Consider the following 19,638-nt stretch of genomic DNA (forward strand, 5'->3'; position numbering starts at 1 on the left):
GAAATGAGTAGAACATGAAGTCCAGATATAAGACTCACTAACAATATTATGCTATTCAATCAAGTAGGCTGCATTTTTTCACCTTATTATATAAGGCAGAGAGTTAAGGTGAGTATCTATGATTCCCTTTTCTCTGTACTTGCCACACTATTTTAAAAGTAGCTTTCCTTAAGAGTTAGTAATAGATGCCTAGTAACATAGAACAAAGCTGATTTCCTAGATAACCCTAGGCCTTTCTGCTGAGCCTGCTTGCCTTACCCTGCTGCGGCGAATATCCAGGGCCCAGGGTCTGTCCTGGAAGAGGCGGGGGCTGGTACTGAGGCCCAGGAAGCCCATCCTGCCTGTGTGTAGATGGAGGCAAGGGCGAGGCACCAGGGCCATTTAGTGCGGTAGGTGGTGGTGGGAGAACCTGAGATCCAGGCTGCATAATGGATGGCTGTGGAGGTCGTGAAGGACCCTGGAATGAAGGTGCTGATGGAGGGCCAGGGGGCCCCTGGACAGGGGGAGCCATGCCTGAACCTGTGCAAGAAAGAAGACCAGACCACTAAACATTGCACTTCTCTTTTTTTTTTTTTAATTTTATTTTTATTTTTATTTTTATTTTATTTATGATAGTCACACACAGAGATAGAGAGAGGCAGAGACACAGGCAGAGGGAGAAGCAGGCTCCATGCACCAGGAGCCCAACGTGGGACTCGATCCCGGGTCTCCAGGATCGCGTCCTGGGCCAAAGGCAGGCGCCAAACCACTGCACCACCCAGGGATCCCAAACTTTGCACTTATCAATTCTAAATTCTACAAAGTACACACAGGGACACTACTTTTCCTGATATAAAATAAGAAGTCATCCTTACAAATCAATTTTTCTTTTTTTGCCTCAAGATAAATCTTCATTCAGAAAGTTATACAATTGCTATTCGGGGCATTTTATAAAATGGGAGAATTTTTAATGGGTAAAAGCAATATTTATAATTTTTGTAAGGAAATTAATAGGATAGGGGCAGCCCCGGTGGCGCAGCGGTTTAGCGCCACCTCAGCCCAGGGTATGATCCTGGAGACTGGGGATCGAGTCCCACATGGGGCTCCCTGCATGGAGCCTGCTTCTCCCTCTGCCTGTGACTCTGCCTCTCTCTCTCTCTGTGTTTCTCATGAATAAATAAATAAATAAAAATCTATAAAAATAATAAATAAATATTTAAAAAAAAGAAAATTAATAGGATAAAGTTTAAGTCAGTTGCATTAACTTTACATGACACATGTCACTAGTTAAGAAATTGTATCTGGTACAAAATCTAGAAAATGATATAGAGGACTATTTACCATGTAACAAGCATTATTCAGGTAACTTATACATTCAAAAAATTATTTTGTGGCCTGTGCTTAACTTGATCAAATAGTTCTTGGAACCTGATAGAAATAACAAGGGAAAAAAGATGGGCCACTAACATGTTTTTTTTTGTTTTTGTTTTTTTTTAAGATTTTAATTATTTATTCATGAGTGACACAGAGAGAGAGAGAGAGAGAGAGAGAGAGAGGCAGAGACACAGGCAGAGGGAGAAGCAGGCTCCATGCAGGGAGCCTGATGTGGGACTCGATCCCCGGTCTCCAGGATCACACCCTGGGCTTCAGGCGGCGCTAAACCGCTGAGCCACCCGGGCTGCCCCACTAACATGCTTTTTCATCATTTTGGAAATAGTTGTAAACCAGATTATTCTATCTCTGATTATATGATATTTAGTTACTTCATTGGAGACCTACCCATCTTGAAATTAGTAAAAGACAGGAAATAGTCAGAGGGTTCTTTTTTTTTTTTTAACAGATACTTCTAAAAAACTACTTAAAGTAACGGAAACATTCTTTATATACATAAATGGCTAACTATGCTGTTATTACAATGAAGATTCCTATGGTCCTCAGAATATACAGCATTTCCATTGATACGAATCTCAGTACTGTAACTGTTTTCTCTCCTATTATTCTCTTTTCTGCCTCACAACATCTGAGCTTCCATTCTTTTCATGACCTAAATACAGAATCAAAGAACACTGTGAAACAATGAGTACTATATTTTTTATTTTAGGGCCTCATTATAAACAACACAAAGTTAAAACCAGTCTCACATTTCTTAAAATAAGTTCACTGTTGTAATACTTATTTGGGAGGTCAGAATCTTTTGGTTTTTTACTGTTCTAATATTCAGTGTAAGGTATGCTCAAGGTCTTTCAATTATTTTGAAATAAATGGCAGCATAATCAGGAAAAGAAATTAATTATTGTCATAAGGAATACAGATGATTTATATAAAAATATCTAAAAAACTACTTAAAAAAATAAAAATAAAAAACTACTTCAATATGGTATGCCAGAGTTTTGCCTATTTTTTTGAGTTATGTTTACTTTAAAAATGGAGAAAACCTTCTTCATTAAAAATACTCATAAAGGGGTGCGTGGGTGGCTCAGTTGGTTAAGCACCGGTCTTCAGCTCAGGTCTTGATCCCAGGGTGGGATGGAGCCCTGCATCAGGCTCCCTGCTCAGTTGACAGTCTGCTTCTCCCTCTCCTTCTGCCTCTCCATCCTGCTTGTACTCTCACACACTCTCTTTCTCTCTCAAATAAATAAATCTTTAAAAACTACTCATGAAATATGTGGTTAATGAGCACTAATAAGGAAACTGTTACCATAGCTGTTGATGTGCATAGCATTGAACTGATTGCCCAGTTGGGTGACAGATGAAGTGGACGCAGGACTTGGATAAGATGATTGTGCAGAAGGTGAGTATGGTGCGTAGGAGGGTGCTGCACTGTTGACAGGTGCTGCACTGTTGACAGGTGGAGGACCTGTAAATCTAAGAGAGAAAAAAGGGTGTTAAACAATATCATAGTTTCAAATGCAAATGATATATGATAAATGTCAATAACCTACTAAATTATGTAAGCCCACCTAGTGGGCCCTAAAGAAATGATGATCCTAAGTATTTAATCTTAATGTGAGCTCAAAATGAATCACGCAGCATCATCTTATATCTAGGCTCACAACCTCAACATGTCAAGATACTTAGCAAAAATATTCTAACGTAAACACAGAACTAGCTTTGGAAATCAAGTTGGGAAGCTGAGTCCACCAGAGCCATATCTATACCAGGGTTAATGATTAATAGAACAGAACTAAAAAAAAAAAGTTTTGTAGTTGTATCTTTATAATCATTCTCCTTAAATCCTACTCAGCATTTAAAGTAAAATGTCACCTGTACTATAATTTCAGTGCCGTACAAAACAGTACTTGAAAGTGAACTCAGTAAAAAGTTTTGAAAGTGTTCATTCTTTTTCATCTGAAAATTTCATCATGCTTTACCTTTAATTTAGCTTGAATTTATTGTATATTTATTTTTCCTTATTTTGAATGAAACAGTAGCCACCATAGAATAGAATATAAAGTGTTCCTATTGTAGTTAATCTGCTGAATAAAGTTAAAGTTTTTCCCTTTAAGTTACATTATGACTTAGTAATGTAAATGTAAATGAAAATGAAAATGAAATTTTCCCCAAAAAAAAAAAAAAAAGAAAGAAATTTTCCCAGATTTATACTCTGAATTCAATTTCTACATAAACTGGAAACTGTCCGTAGTGACCCATGTTCTTGCCTTCCATCTTTCACTGGCACTTGAGAAGCTAGGAGAAGAGCCTGAGCAAGGCCAGTGGCTTGCTTGAAGTCCCACAACTTATGAGTGACAAAATTATGACTAGCCTCTTCCTGGTCTTAAGCAAGTATACTTTCCAAAATATCACACAAATTTTCTCCTGTCATTTTTCTTCATGTATCTTAAATTGAATAATTACTGTAAACAACATTTAAAATTAACTTCCAAAAATAAATAAATAATAAAATTAAATTAACTTTCAAACCATTATGCTGTATTGTATTAAGCATATTTCTGAATGATGATATCCCACATTTTGAGTTAAATGAATGAACAAATGCTTTTACTATGCAAAAGTACACAAGCTATCCTATAGCAAATACTTGGTTATAAGGGTTATAAAGTTAGTATGAATAAATTTTAACCCAAACAATATTGCTTATTAGAAAAATGATTTCCCCTCCTGTCAAAAACTGAAATAAGACCAACACAGTCACACGAAACAATTTTTTTTTTAAGATTTATTTATTTATTTATTCAGAGAGAGCGAAAGAGAGGCAGAGACACAGGCAGAGAGAGAAGCAGGCTCCATGCAGGGAGCCCGACGTGGGACTCGATCCCGGGTCTCTAAGATCACACCCCGGGCTGCAGGCGGCGCTAAACCGCTGCGCCACCAGAGCTGCCCGTGAAACATCTTTTAATTTAAATAATTTTTGGAAAAAATAAATAAATAAATAAATAAATAAATAAATAAATAAATAAATAAATAATTTTTGGAACAAAATTGAATACAGAGAGAAAATATAAAAATTAACTTTTCACAGAAGTTTTCTTTATATCTCTAATTTATTAATGACACTAGGAATAAGAAAGGCAAAGCAAAATATAACTCTAGTCTTAACTGACATATTTAAAATATTGTTGGTCACTTAGAAATGATTTCAAGAATTGTGTTAATGATATGTTTTGTAAATTCACTGTTTCATAAAAACATCATTTCTTTTTTTTTTTCAAGAAATGATACTTCTGCCTTATTCTAAAATGTCACAATAAATAAAGGTAAAAATTGCATACAGGTAGAATGTATATACATGCTCTATAAGAATATATTAGTGGATGCAGCATAACATATTGTTATAGGGTTTGGATCTAATAAGTAGGAACTGGGAACCAGCAGTTACATTGGGGGAGGAGGGATTATTCAATTGTTTAAGAGAAAAATTCTCTAAAACATGTTCACAGATATTTCACAAGTGTTAATATTTTTTAAATATAAAATTGTAGGAGTAATTTATTACATAGATAGTACATATAGGATGAAGTGTTTCAAATGGAAGTTATGACATAAGCAGCCTCCAGTATTTTTTTAACTTAAGAAAAGGTTAATATTTAAAATACATTAAGAGAATATACAACCATTAGGTCGTTACTTTTAAATCCATAAATGCCTACTTATCCTTCATTGCTTAATATAAGTCCTGGGAATTATGCTTTAGAACTTCACAATTACATTTTTTTCCTAGCCAACTTAAATATTGTAAATCTTAAATTTGAATTTTAAAAGCAATTTTATTAACAAGAATAAAGTAGTAATAAAGGGCTAACAAAAACTTTCATATAGATAAGGGAAAAGAGATTAACAGAACATTTTAAACATGCAAAGTGATTTAATATTTTTCAATTTCATTACTTCACTAAATTAGTTAATCCAAGGTCCAGAGCATGTAGGTATCAGAGTTTAGGTCTCTCAACGTGGAGATCCTGGTGTGTAATTATGGGCAAGCCACTTAATCTCTGTAGCTCTCAGCTTTCAAATGAAAAAAAATGAGCAGATAGAATGGAATGATCCTTTTCTAAGCAACAAATATAATGTGGTTAAAATTAAGAATCATATAATTTGAATATTTCTCATGTTGATTCTTTCACTTAACATGTTTCTGGGTGCAGAAAACATTCAATTCTATATATATATTTTTTTAAGATTTTATTTATTCATTCATGAGAGACACACAGAGAAAAAAGAGACACAGGCAGAGGGAGAAGCAGGCTCCACACAGGAAGCCCAACGTGAGACTTGGTCTTGGGTCTCCAAGATCATGCCCCAGGCTGAAGGTGGCACTAAACCGCTCAGTCACCCGGGCTGCCCAATTCTATATTTTAATTTACTGTTTTCTTGAATGTCAGAAAAGGGCAGATCCACCATAAAAAACAACAAAGAGGGATCCCTGGGTGGCGCAGCGGTTTGGCGCCTGCCTTTGACCCAGGGCGCGATCCTGGAGACCCGGGATCGAATCCCACGTCGGGCTCCCGGTGCGTGGAGCCTGCTTCTCCCTCTGCCTGTGTCTCTGCCTCTCTCTCTCTCTCTCTCTGTGTGACTATCATAAATAAATAAAAATTTAAAAAAACAAACAAAAAAAAAAAGAATTACTATCAGAGGATTAATAAAACATTAAAGTTTATTCTTAGTTTAGTCCAAAACCTCTGGAGAGTTGACTCAGTTGTCTGTGGTGTGCTCAACCTCACATATTTCTTATTTTTAAGTTTGTAACAAATTGCTCAAGTAACGAGCTGTATGCTGAAGTTTGTTAGGATGTGGAGAGATGGTACCAAATTTGTCAAGATTGGACTGAAGTAAAATCTAGGTTTCAAATACTCAGTCCATAGAACATAGAAAATAAAACCTATGCCAAATATCACTGCTTTCCACCAAGAAAGAAGAACAACAAATTAAGAGAAAACAACTATTTCTCTTATTTTTCTTGCTCCCTCCTTTTCATTGCAACCAAATTCTTAGTCAGCAGATTTCACCCCATCAGCTTCAATTTGGGAAGATGAGTCTCCTCTTCCCATCCTCTTCCACCACAATTCATCATTTCTTGATCAAAACAGATAACTTACATAACTTATAGAGTTTATTTCTTAGATTAATCCTGCCCAGCAATAACACTGTGTACATAACTTTAGTACTATTTACAAGTTTAAGACATTTATTCTGCCTCGGCCAAGATCAAAAAGACAAATGAATAGGTATGATTTTTTTTTAATTTTTATTTATTTATGATAGTCACAAAGAGAGAGAGAGAGAGGCAGAGACACAGGCAGAGGGAGAAGCAGGCTCCATGCACCGGGAGCCCGACGTGGGATTCGATCCCGGGTCTCCAGGATCGCGCCCTGGGCCAAAGGCAGGTGCCAAACTGCTGCGCCACCCAGGGATCCCCAATAGGTATGATTTTTAAATTTTATGAAACACTGCCTGTGAAGAAGCAATACTTAAAAATAAAAATGACAAATGTTTAAATTTTCATCAACATAATGACTCCAAGTTATATCTTGTTTTCATTCAACAGTTTAGATATTATAAAAATTAAGAGGTTTTTTTGAAGGATTCTCTAATTTAAACAGAACGGATGAAATGCTATGAAGTGCTATAATCATCAAAGAAATGTCACAAGCCATCTATGCTCTCTGACAATCCCCGTCATCAGACTGTGTGATTCACCAGTACAATCACTGGGCCCTTTGCCCTTGCATTGAACTATGTACACAGAAATATGTCCATGAGGTCAAAGTAGTGTGGTAACCATGGACGCTGAGCATGAATACTATACTTTTCCCTGACTTTTTCATTTTTAAATCCATTTCCAACCTCTAATTCACAGTTTAAGCTGAAGCAAGTGAATAGTGAAGGAGATGGGGCAAAATCTGTCAGGGTTTCCCTGGGAATCATAATAAAAGCAGCTTTCTAGGTTGAGCTGTCATGAGTAGCTAGAGACTGAACCAGTAGGAAGGACAAGCTACAGACAGCAGACCTTCTACAAGTACTGAAAATGATATTGATAACTGCTAACATGTATTGAGTCTTTCATGGGCATTATGCACTATGCAAGATTCTGTGCATACACTAGCCATCAAAATCCTTACAACCACATTATTATTGTTAAAATTGTGATGAGGGAACTAAATAATATAGAAGTCAAGTCACAGCTGCCTGAGCCTAAAGTAGTTGGCTGTACACAGTGGACACTTTTCACTGTGCCAGACTTTGTACTGAGCTCACAACCACACAGCAAAGGTCTGATGGTAAAGTCCATGGTTTACTTATTTCTAAGGAACCTAATTCAAGTGAAACAAATGGAAAGAACCAAAAAGATCAATACAATCTAGGCTAATACCAATAACCAAAAGCTTTCTTAACTTCAAACCAGCTATTTAATTTTTGCATTTCTTCTTTTAAAACAAATTCTAAAATGCTTGGCGGTTCACAACAATAAACTTTTCCAGATCTTCTTCCCTGTCCTCTGGACTGAGAGTTCTATTTCCTCATTTTACAAGTGAGCAAAATGAAGAGGCCTAGAGGCCCAGGAACTTCACCAGCACCACATAACTAGTTAATTTTTGAGCCAGAAGACACATTTTGGTTCTTAGTCTTTCTACTCTAAAACTTATGCCCCACCACCATGCTAATGAGACTTGCTAGGATAGTAGGGTCAGATCCCAAATCAGGCCCTTTTGACTTTGTGTCCTTGTTCAAACCACATTACTTAGATTCACTCATCCTCTGTTTCCTACATTAATCTTCACTCTGTATTTCACAGCAACTATTATAATGATAAATGTTATCATGACAAACAAGACCTGGGAAGAGTCAATTTCACAAACGTCCTGTAAGAGCATCAATTTGATGATATTTAGAAGTCCAGAGAGTTTTCCCACTAACAGTGACTACTCACAGGCCCCTTGAAAGGATAACTGAGTGGCTTCAGCAGCTGCAGGGTCCAGATTCACACTGAACCCTACATCTTAATAACCTGAAAAAGGAACCCAGGAAATGAAGCGTCCAGGTAATCACTGGAGAAATTCCAAAGTAAACACTACAAACAGCTTTGGCACTGGGATTCTCAACAGCAACAGCTCACTGGACAAACGGTAATGGGACTTGCAGCAGAGAAGGTGTGATGCTGGCTCCCTTCCCAGGGGATAGTCCCCAGTAGGGTACAGAGTCTATACATCTCATACCTTGGCTTCTTCAGACCTGCCTTCCACTTTTCCCTTCTTTAATTTATTATAAACACGAACAGAGGATTTATTTCCTATGTTCTTTTTTCTATCGACCTACCATTCAAAAATCCCTCATTGGCATCTGTGTACCTTCCACATCAAATCCAGTTTTACCATTGGCTACAATCTGACTTAATTTTTAAAATATTTATTAAGCACCAACTGAGCTCAGTTCTGTGAAGGATTCAAGAGGATAGATGATTTAAAATTTATTAGGGCATACAGGTCATAGATATCTGAAGGAATCAGAAATTAATACAGAACTCTAAAACAAGATGAATATAATCCAAAATTAAAATATGTGGTATTGACACAAGTAATTTTTAATATATTTTTAAATACGTACTAGTATTGTTTATTTTCCCACCTAATTTTTCCAAATGCTTTGTTTCCTAGGACAGTCTAGCAACTCCTTTCAAGGGTGTGGGCAGTATCAAGAGGTCAAACTTTCAATCAATAAATATGCAGGTTTAGAAGGCACTTGTGAGACAATTTTAGTAGAATATACAAATTCAGGTTGGAATCTACTTAGCTCACCTTTGAGGAGGATGCCCTTGGGCATGAGCTCCACTCTGGCCAAATTGATGGGGTCCAGGAGGTGAAGGGCCCTGAGGCAACATCCCCCCAGGGGCAGCAGTCCCCAAAGGCCCTGCTGGCTTCATCATACCTGCAACAGAAGGGCATGAATTTAGAAAAGTATGAATGTGCAAGGGGAGAAGATGCCATGCCATTCAACTAAAAAAAAAAAAAACTAGGAGTAGAAAGAGGGGAAAAAGTGGGTTAAGATAAGTTCTCCTTTAAACTTGCATTAACCATCACAGACCTATCAATGTCAGGCTCTGGTATAGTTATTTGACCATCATAATGACAGGAAAACAGAAAAGGAAACAATCATTTCAATACTAAACAGAAACCAAAACAGAAGAAATAAACTTGCATTTAGTAGAAGCACTTTGATAGAATATACTATCACACAAAAAATGCTAGAATACACAATGAAAAATGTCATTATGGATATCAAAAAAACTCTGGGGAAAAAACACTATGAGGCATCATAAAAATCCTAACTGTAACTATGAAAAAAAAAAAAAAGACCTCTGAAAATACCTTTTGAGTTACAGCATGAGGAAAACAAATGGAAATTAGCATCTGTTTTTCCAACAAATGCAAAGCAAGCCTTCAGAGATAATACTTCCAGCACTCCAAACAGTTGGGTGATAAACAACTGAGGGACTCCTTAAGTCATCATACTCACTCATAAAATGTGAGATCACATGATTGGTAGATGCTCCTGTTTTCATTTCATAAGTAACTGTTTTCATTTACAAGAATTTCCTTCTCAAAAAGATCTTTAAAGGCTTTAAAGGTCTCTCTTTAGAACTATTTGTAGACATTTTTCTCTTCTAGAGAAATTGTGGTACAGGAGAAAAATCACTGAACATGGGTCAGAGGAGTTCAAGGCCCCACCTGGCCATTTACTAGCAGACAGATGTATGGTATTGGGCCAGAAGTTTATCTTTAAGTACCTCAGTTCCCTCCCCCTCACTGCAAAAGGAAAGCCTTGGACTAGATTACACCTTCTAGCCTTTTAAAAGAAAAAAAAAAAAAAAAAACATGTCTTCTATTTGCTCTCTCCACTTCCAATCTGCTTGTTTTGTGCCAGCTCACTCAACTCACTTTTGACCCTTACCCTCCTCTCTGGCACCGTCATCAATGACCTCCTACATGCTTTCTTTGCACTCCTCCACTTGACCTCAAGATGATGTCATACCCAACATTTCCTTTTTTCTTTTATCTTCCTCTAGAGAGTTTATTCTCTCAGGTAACAAGAGAATTGACTGGATGGCCTTGCAGTTGCCAAAAGAAAAAAGTTTCTTAAATTATCATCATAATACTTTTGAGAGCATGCTTTCAGATACTCGGGTAATATAAAATGTAATATAACCAGGGAAATGGCTATACTCATGAATAATATTATTGAAACTTTCACAAATGTTTCTTTTCTTAAAACAGGATTCCTCAAAGTTAAGAAAAATTTTATATTACCTTTAAAGCCACAGTCTTTTTTTTTTCTTTTTTTTTTTTTAATGATAGTCACACAGAGAGAAAGAGAGAGGCAGAGACATAGGCAGAGGGAGAAGCAGGCTCCATGCACCGGGAGCCCGACGTGGGATTCGATCCCGGGTCTCCAGGATCGCGCCCTGGGCCAAAGGCAGGCGCCCAACCGCTGCGCCACCCAGGGATCCCTAAAGCCACAGTCTTAATTTAGCAATTTTTCATATAAGAAAAACAACAAATATTTTTCTTATAACAATACATTTTTATATGAAGTTCTGAACTCCAAAGCCAGCAAAGTTAGAAAAACATGAGACTTGGAGTCACACAGATTTGGGTTTAAATTCCTTCCCCACCATTTAACTGTTGTGATAGTTATCTGACAAGACACTTCCATCTTTTGAAACCTCAACTTTTAAAACTGTGTCATAGAAGTAATGTCCCCTATCTCTGAGATCTGTTCTGAGAATTGAATAAGGCAATAAGTATGGGAGCATCCAATCAACAAATCTTGGTTTTTCTCTCCTCTGACCATATCCCCTGTCCTCCTGTTTTCAAGGATTTATACTCTAACATAACATATACACCATAATTATATGCATACTTGTATTTTCATTTTTGAAACATTATTGTGGACAAAAGCAGAAAATCCACAATATTAGTGCTAAAATACACATACTACAATGAAACCAAAGACATTCTAATTTCTTTAGATAAGTAAGTAAATACCAATTTCATCAACAACCCACCCTCATATATATGTCCAGAGAATAAAAACAGTTTCCAGAATTACTCATGTCTGGGTATTCCCATGTATATCCATGGGATGCACATATTCATAAATTTCTACATTTCCAAAACAAAATCGAAAAAAAAAGTTTACATTTACTGAAGCAGAACTGTTATATACCAATTTCACTAAAACATTGTTTCCTTTTTATTTTGAAAATCAACTCTATGGCAATATTTGAAACTCATTCTTGTTCAAGATACATTCATTGTGCCTTCGAGACACTGAAAGCTCTTTTGGAACTCTCAATCATGTAAACAAACAATGAGAGTGCCTTGTGATTAGTGTATAATATGCAGAGGGACAAGGTAACTCTTCCTAGAGGAATCAAAAAATTCAAAGTGGAAGGACTACTTGAGCTGAATCTTACAAGACAAGCAAGAGTTTTCTTTGTAGAGAGACAGGACAGAGGATTTCAGGCAGAAGGGAAAACTTGTGCAAAGATATGAGAGAGCATGATTTAATCAAGGACTGGTAGAAGGTGCAGTGTAGAGAGACTGCGAGGGAAAGTGGCTGGAAAAGAGGCTATCCTGGTTGGTTGGGTTGGGCTGCAAAGTCCTGTATGCCATTTGGACTCTATCCTCGGGACAAAGAGAAATCAGTATCACTGTTATCTGCAAAGTCATAGTTTTCTCCTGGCCACATTACAGGTATTTTCAAAAGTGATCGGAGATAAAAAGAAATCAGGTTCCTTAGAGAAGAGTACGAGAATTTTAAGAGGAAAGGAAAACCATACCATGAGAAAGATCTAACTATGCTTGTGTCAAAAGAAAAATCTCTAAAATCACCAACTGGTCTCTAATACAGTGGCAGATATTATAGACTAGCTTACTCAATACCAATTCTATTTCCTTTCTGTAGGGTCCTGAGTGAGAAAGATGGAATCTCCATTGCATAAATACTCTTACAAATGGGGTTACCATAGTCTCTAAATTCAGCAAACAATACCCCTCTGGGAGACTCTAGACAGGGTAGAAATGGTGGTTCTGGGGTAAAAAGGCAGTGGTTGAGGGATCCCTGGGTGGCGCAGCGGTTTAGCGCCTGTCTTTGGCCCAGGGCGTGATCCTGGAGACCCGGGATCGAATCCCACGTCGGGCTCCCGGTGCATAGAGCCTGCTTCTCCCTCTTCCTGTGTCTCTGCCTCTCTCTCTCTCTCTCTCTCTCTGTGACTATCATAAATAAATAAAAAATTAAAAAAAAAAAAAGGCAGTGGTTGCTAATGGAATAATCTTGTGTGGGGTGTGCATTTCTATTGACCATGGAGTCCCAAGCTTGGTCCCAGCTTTCTCCAGTACTCTTTTGGCTTCTTGATACTTTTTAACAACCCTCATTCTGCTACAGTGATTTCTATGACCACCACCACCACCAACAACAAAAAAAAAACCCTGACCTTAACAACATCATGTAAAGCATACCTTGGATCTGGCCCTGGATCTGGCAAACTAAAACCAAAATTAAAATCTATTTGTGAAAAAAAAAGTTTATCTAAAATAAACAAAGATGTCTTTTATTGCTTTATGTCCTCTCATTACTGTGGTTAGAACTTCCAGTACTATGTTGAATAAAAGAGACAAGAGTGGACATCCTTGTCTTGTTCCTGACCTTAAGGGAAAAACTCCATTTCACACCACTGAGTATGATATTAGCTGTGGGTTTTTCATATAAGGCCTTTATTATGTTGAGGTATGTTCCCTCTAGATCTACCTTGCAAAGAGTTTTTATCATAAATGGAGGCTGTACTTCGTCAAATGCTTTTTCTGCATCTATTGAAATGATCATACAGTTTTTATCCTTTCTCCCATTAATATGATGTATCATGATGATTGTTCTGCGAATACTAAACCACCCTTGCATCCCAGGAAAAAATCCACTTGATCATGGGTGTATGATTTTTTTAACGTACTGTTGGATCGGTTCACTAATATTTTGTTAAGGATTTCTGCATTTATATTCATGAGAAATATAGACCTATAGTTTCCTTTTTGTGGTATCTTTGTCTGACTTTGGTATCAGGGTAATGTTGGCCTCATAGAATGAATTAAGAAGTTTTCCTTCTGGGCAGCCCAGGTGGCTCATTGGTTTAGCACTGCCTTCAGCCCAGGGTGTGATCCTGGAAACCCGGGACTGAGTCCCATGTCAGGCTCCCTGCATGGAGCCTGTTTCTCTGCCTGTGTCTGTGCCTCTCTGTGTCTCTCATGAATAAATAAATAAAATCTTAAAAAAAAAAGTCTCCCTTCCTCTTCTATTTTTTTGGAAGAGTTTGAGAAGAATAGGTACTAATTCTAGCAAAAATAAGTCAGAGAAAGACAAATGTCACATGATCTTATTCATATGCAGAATTTAAGAAAGGAAACAAATGAGCAAAGTGAAGGGGAGAGACTGAGAGCCAAACCAACAAACACACTCTTAACTATAGAGAACAAACTAATAGTTACCAGAGGGGAGGTAGGTGGGGGGGATGGGTAAAATAGGTGATGGAGATAATAAATGTACTTATCATGATAATAAAATAATAAATAAAATTAAAATAAAATAAAATAAAATAAAACACAAGTTCCCTATTATATGGACATAACAACAATGACTACTATTCCTAAGGCACTGTGCCTGGTAGTGTACCTATATAAGTTTACTATGTATTATGAGGCTCACCACTTCCACAGCCCTACCTTATTTTCCAGGACATCAACAGTTTTTGCCTCTTAGCTTCTACGCCAGTGGTCCTCAATCAGGGGTGATCTTGCCTCTGAGGGGACATCTGGCAATGTCTAAGATTTTTGGTTGCCACAATCGGGGGATGGGGGCAAGGGGCAGGTGCAGATGGGGAAAGGTAGTACTGGTATCCACTGTGTGGAGGCCAAGAATGCTATTGAACATTCTACACTGCACAGCACAGCCTCCCATAATAAAGAATTAACTGGCCCCAAATGTCAACAGTGCTGAGGATGAGAAACCCTGTTCCAGAAAGCACTGTGTCCTGGCCTGATGCCTTCTCCACACTTTCTAATGTGGAGTGTAACTCTTTCTAAAATATACATGGGATGACTCTTCTCACCTTAAAATGCTTCTGTGGCTACCTACTGCCCTTAAAATAAAGCCTTAAGATGACCCCATCTTCCATTCCAGGCATATCTCTCACTGTCAGCCATGTTGAACCTCTTGCATGTGGCTCAAAAGGGCCACCTCCAAACCTTAGCAAGCTGCCTCCTTACCTGGCCAACTTCTACTCATATTCCAAGTCATTTCTTCCAGGAAAACTCCCTTGGTTTTGGAAAAACAAAACCATAAGTCTTGGTTATATGCCCCGGCCATGTGCTACATACCACCCCCTACCTCCTTTATTATGATAAATGTATTATGATAGCACTATTCCCTGTATTGCCACTGTCAATTTACTTAATGCATGTCCCACTAGATAGGTAAGTACTACAAGGGCTGAGATTAGGTTTATTTTATTCATTGTTAATAGTGCCGCAAGTATTTTGCTCACTCAATAAATCTGTTAAATTCATTACTACAAAGCACTAGCATCACACAATAGGCACAAATGGAAGTATGGTCTGTGAGAAACACAAAAAGAGAGTTAGTACTGCCCAGATATATGTTAGAATAAATAGTTCAAGGAATCACAACTATGTCACCTATGTCCGTCACAAAACCAAGAAAAGGATCATCAAAAGGCTAGAAAAGAAGGCACAGAAGATGAGGAGATCTAGGGTCACTCAGTACAAAGAATTAAAGGCTAAGGTAATGTACTAATAGCCTTAAAAAATTAAACAAAAACACCATATTTTACAGAGAGGTATATTTACAGAGTCTGATAGCCTGGTATCCATATGAGAATTAAATAAGGAGAAAGGGGTTTAAATTAAAGTGTGAAGGATTTAATCCAACAGTTTCTTCGTTGTTGTTGTTGTTGTTTTAATATTGGTAAGTACTAAAGTGTTGCTGATGAATGAAGTAGCTTGTCATTCACATATTCATTTAGTGTCTTCTCTGCTCTAGGCACATCTGTTATAATACATTGTAGTAAATGGTATAGAGGCCTACACAGGTGTTAGGAGAACACAAAAGGAAGAAAGATTTATAGATAAGTTCAAGAATCAGTGGTCAGAAAGGCTTGTAGGCACAATATTTGAGGTGAATCTGAAGGAGGAGTGTGAAGGTAAAATACCCTACAGGGAGGACAAGGTGAAGGCGTGGATTGGCCTTCTGGTAGTGTGGACTACAAATCAGAGTACAAGTACAAACCAACTTCCAAATGACTAATGGGTTAGCATCACTGCTTGTAACAGGTATGGTAACGGGGCAGACAAGCTGAAAAGAAAATGGGTACATTAATGAAGGTCTAAGGAGCTTAAAATACAATGAGAGAGAAAAAATAAATAAATAAAAAATAAAAATAAAAAATAAAATAAAATAAAAATGCAATGAGAGGCCATGGGAAGCCATAAAAGATTTTAAGCAAAAGGAGTAAAAAATTAGACTTACATGCTATAAAAATCCATCCAGCACGTACTGGAGAGAGGAAGAATAGGTAAGAGATTTTAGTAATTCAGGTGAAAGATGAACAGCTTGAACAGGAAGTGTTACAAGAGGATAGAGAGGAGGAAGCAGGTAGGAAAGAGGTTTACAATCATTCAAAAAGAATTTGGGGGATCCCTGGGTGGCGCAGCGGTTTGGCGCCTGCCTTTGACCCAGGGCGCGATCCTGGAGACCCGGGATCGAATCCCACATCGGGCTCCCGGTGCATGGAGCCTGCTTCTCCCTCTGCCTGTGTCTCTGCCTCTCTCTCTCTCTGTAACTATCATAAATAAATAAAAAAATTTTTTTAAAATTAAAAAATATTAAAAAAAAACAAAAAGAATTTGGAAGGACAGTTGGATTGAAGAAGGCAAAAGGAAGAGATTGTTTTTATTTTAAGACTTTATTTATTTGAGAGAGAGAGAGAGAGTGCTAACAGAGAGAGAGTATGAGCAGGGGGAGGGACAGAGGGGAGGCGGAACTTGATCCCAGGACTCTGGGATCATGAGGCAAAGGCAGATGCTTAACCAACTGAGCCACCCATGTGCCCAGGAAGAGATTGTTTTTAATAGTGAAAGTTTCTAATTTGGATAACTGAGTAAATGATGATGACGCTGGGTAAGATATGGAATGCCAGGAAAAAATAGGTTTCATGAAAAAAATTCTGAATTATTTTGGACATGCTGAGTTTAATGTGCCCATATAAACAGGTGGGCAACTGAAAATATGGGTCTGCAGCTTAGGAGAGACATATGGGCTAGAGAAACAGATCTGAGAGACTAGTACTTCATACAGAACGTTACAGTCTAGGGGGAAAAAATCCATAGAAAGAAGAGGGATGGCAACAGAACTCCCAGGGAGCCCTCTGAGAGCCTTCTGTCTTGGTGGGAGAGGGACTATCCACAGCCACAGAGCTAGAGGAGAGCAGTTTTTAAATTTATTTTTATTTTTTAAATTTTATTTATTTATTTATTTATTTATTTACTTATTTGCTTATTTACTTACTTATTTTCAGCCATAGAAACATCTTTATTGAAGAGAATGGGGGTCATGCTGAGTTCAGGGACATGCAATGGAAGGGGCAGTTGTGAGCTGTTGTTGGTGGTCAGGGCCCCAGGTCCACCCTAGACTCCCTGGGCCTTCGGGTTCTCCCTCAGGCTGTTGGTCTGGCCAAGGTCCTGAGAGGTCCTTTGGGGCCAGTGACTCAGATTTGGTGTTTTGGACCTGTGACCAAAACGTAGATTGAAATAGGGTTCCAAAAAAAAAAAAAGAAAGAAAGAAAAGAAAAGAAATAGGGTCCCAGGATTTGGGATCCCCTCAAGGCCGGGGTGGGGAGCCTTCATGTATTAGAGATGGAGGCTTTAGGATTTGGGGTTCCTTGGGGGCTGGGGCTCTTTGCATTTGGGGGTCTTGAGATCCACCGACAAGAAGGAGAAACGGCAATGCTTAGAGTCATTCAGAAGGGGTAGGGGGCTCCTTAGAAAAAGATGTCCAGAAAGCCATCAATAAAAGTAACAAAAGATAGCATCGCTGGACCCAAAGGAGTAGACCGTTTTGTACAAACAAGAGGCAGAAACAGTGTCAAATTCAAAAGATGACAGGACAGGGTCTACTGCATCTGGTAATAGGGCCACTAATGACCTTGGTGGGAGAAGGGTAAGAGTGGATGGGGGGGCCCAAGCTATGGGGCAGAGACTACAATAAGCCATAGAAGGACTGAGAGGCAAGGATAGAGAGTCATGGAGAGAAGCAAGTATTTCCTTAAGAAGATGGCTGTGAAGAGAAAAAGGAAGGGCAAGCGATACTTCGCTCTACTTCGGTGTGTATTAGAGTTTGTTATTTTCTTGAGGGACCTGGGTATGATTCCTGGCTATACCATACCTCTGTGACCTTGGATAAGTCACAGTACACCAGCAAGTCAGTTTTCTTAGATGCAGAATAGGGCTAGTAATCTACTTCACAGCAATGTGTAAGGATTAAATGAAATAATGCATGTAAAACTTTCAGGACCAGTTTTTGATACATAAGAAGCACTCATAAGGAACAATTTATAATTTTCATCATATACAAATATAGAGGAGAATGAACCATCAGATAGAAAATAGAAAAAGATGGTTCCTACAGGATCTACATCTATAAATATTACAGGGAAGATTGGTTCTGGACAAGAGGAGGATGCTTCATCTGAAAGTTTTTAAAAATTAAGGACACACTAAATCACAAGGGTGACTTTACACAGGAAACTCAGTCTTAGAGCATCTCCTGCAACAAACTGTGTGTGGTTGCTATAACCAAGCCTCCTCAGGGCTTTCCTCACCCCTCAGTGACTTTGCACTCCATACATGCTATCCAGCAGAGCCCAGATCCTATATATCTGAGTCAGTCCTCATGATCCCCAAGAGATACTGATTTATATACAGACAATTTCAACCAATGATTTGAGCTGAATTTCTTAGGATTCTCTCAAAATTTCAAAGAATTGTCCTACACAAATATTTTTAGGAATTTGGGCTGTTAGACCTGAAACAAGCTATTATTAACCTCACTCCAACCCTGAAACTTGGTCCCCTGATAAAGGAAGGTGGCCTCATGGTGTCAACTGCTTTCAGAGCAATGGTCCCACTTCATTGCTCCTTTTTTTCCCCCAATCTCTGCCCCCAAAGCCAAGATTCCCTTTTGGATACTATATTTTAAAGCAACCCATATTGTTCAATAATGATTTCAAGGCAAGGCCTTGTTTTTCTTGTTATTATCATGGAGTAATGTTTAGTATATGAATTGAATCATATTTTTCCAATACCAAACCTTTTTCTTTTAATATGATTGCCAAAACCACTTCAGTGTATGTGTATGTTTAGTATATAATGTATACACAGTATGTACAATATATTTTTTCAATATATATTTTTAGGTATTTTGTTTTTTTTTTACTGACTGTTTAAATAACCTCACACCACCGACTAGTAGCAAGAACAAGTTTTATGAAAAAGAAAACACTCAGGAAGCTTCCTTTTTTAAATCTATTTTTAAAAACCAAACTCGTTGTATTCCAAGCAATAACCAAATTGATGATGTAGGCTTCTTCTATAAGAGACTTTTCCAAATAAGCTTATACTCTCAAACCACTGCATCATATAATGACCATTCAACACTCCCAAAGCTGCTCTTTCAGAATATCTTATGTCTCTCAGCCTGAGAATCAATAATCACATGTGAGACAAAATAATGCACTTTACCTGGTGCAGAACCTGCATGAGATGGGTCCCCATAGTGTCCATAATGTGGTGAAGAAAGGCCTATTCCAGGCTGGGACTGAGAATAGGCGGGTGTAGCTACATACCCTTGTTGACTCATTATGAAAATATCATTCCAAGGGAAAGCTCTACAGAATGATTCTACAACAGAAAAAAAGAAAATGTCAACGAGAGCTTGAGTGACTTAATGCTATTAAAAATACGAACACTGCTAATAAATATTTATAATGGTTTGAGGAAAATATCAGGTGTGAGATGTCTTCATATCATATAATATATCATAATATCCTCTAAAAAAGCTCTAAGCATAGGTCTATGGAAC

At 37.9% G+C, this 19,638-nt stretch overlaps 1 protein-coding gene across 4 annotated transcripts in view; it reads right to left on the reverse strand.

The window, feature by feature from the left end:
* The window catches only part of SEC24D (SEC24 homolog D, COPII component), a 104,711-nt gene that overhangs the window by 80,635 nt on the left and 4,438 nt on the right, over positions 1 to 19,638 (reverse strand). For all 4 annotated transcript variants that reach the window (XM_077882447.1, XM_077882448.1, XM_077882449.1 and 1 more), the window contains 4 exons: positions 19,299 to 19,457; positions 9,231 to 9,360; positions 2,678 to 2,844; positions 259 to 519 (listed from right to left, as the gene is read on the reverse strand). In XM_077882447.1, coding sequence (XP_077738573.1) covers positions 259 to 519; positions 2,678 to 2,844; positions 9,231 to 9,360; positions 19,299 to 19,416 — 676 coding nt within the window. In that variant the 5' untranslated portion in view covers positions 19,417 to 19,457. The remainder of the gene's footprint in view (positions 1 to 258; positions 520 to 2,677; positions 2,845 to 9,230; positions 9,361 to 19,298; positions 19,458 to 19,638) is intronic.

This window comes from Canis aureus, chromosome 33 (genome assembly GCF_053574225.1).
Source record: "Canis aureus isolate CA01 chromosome 33, VMU_Caureus_v.1.0, whole genome shotgun sequence".
Lineage (NCBI taxonomy): Eukaryota > Metazoa > Chordata > Mammalia > Carnivora > Canidae > Canis > Canis aureus.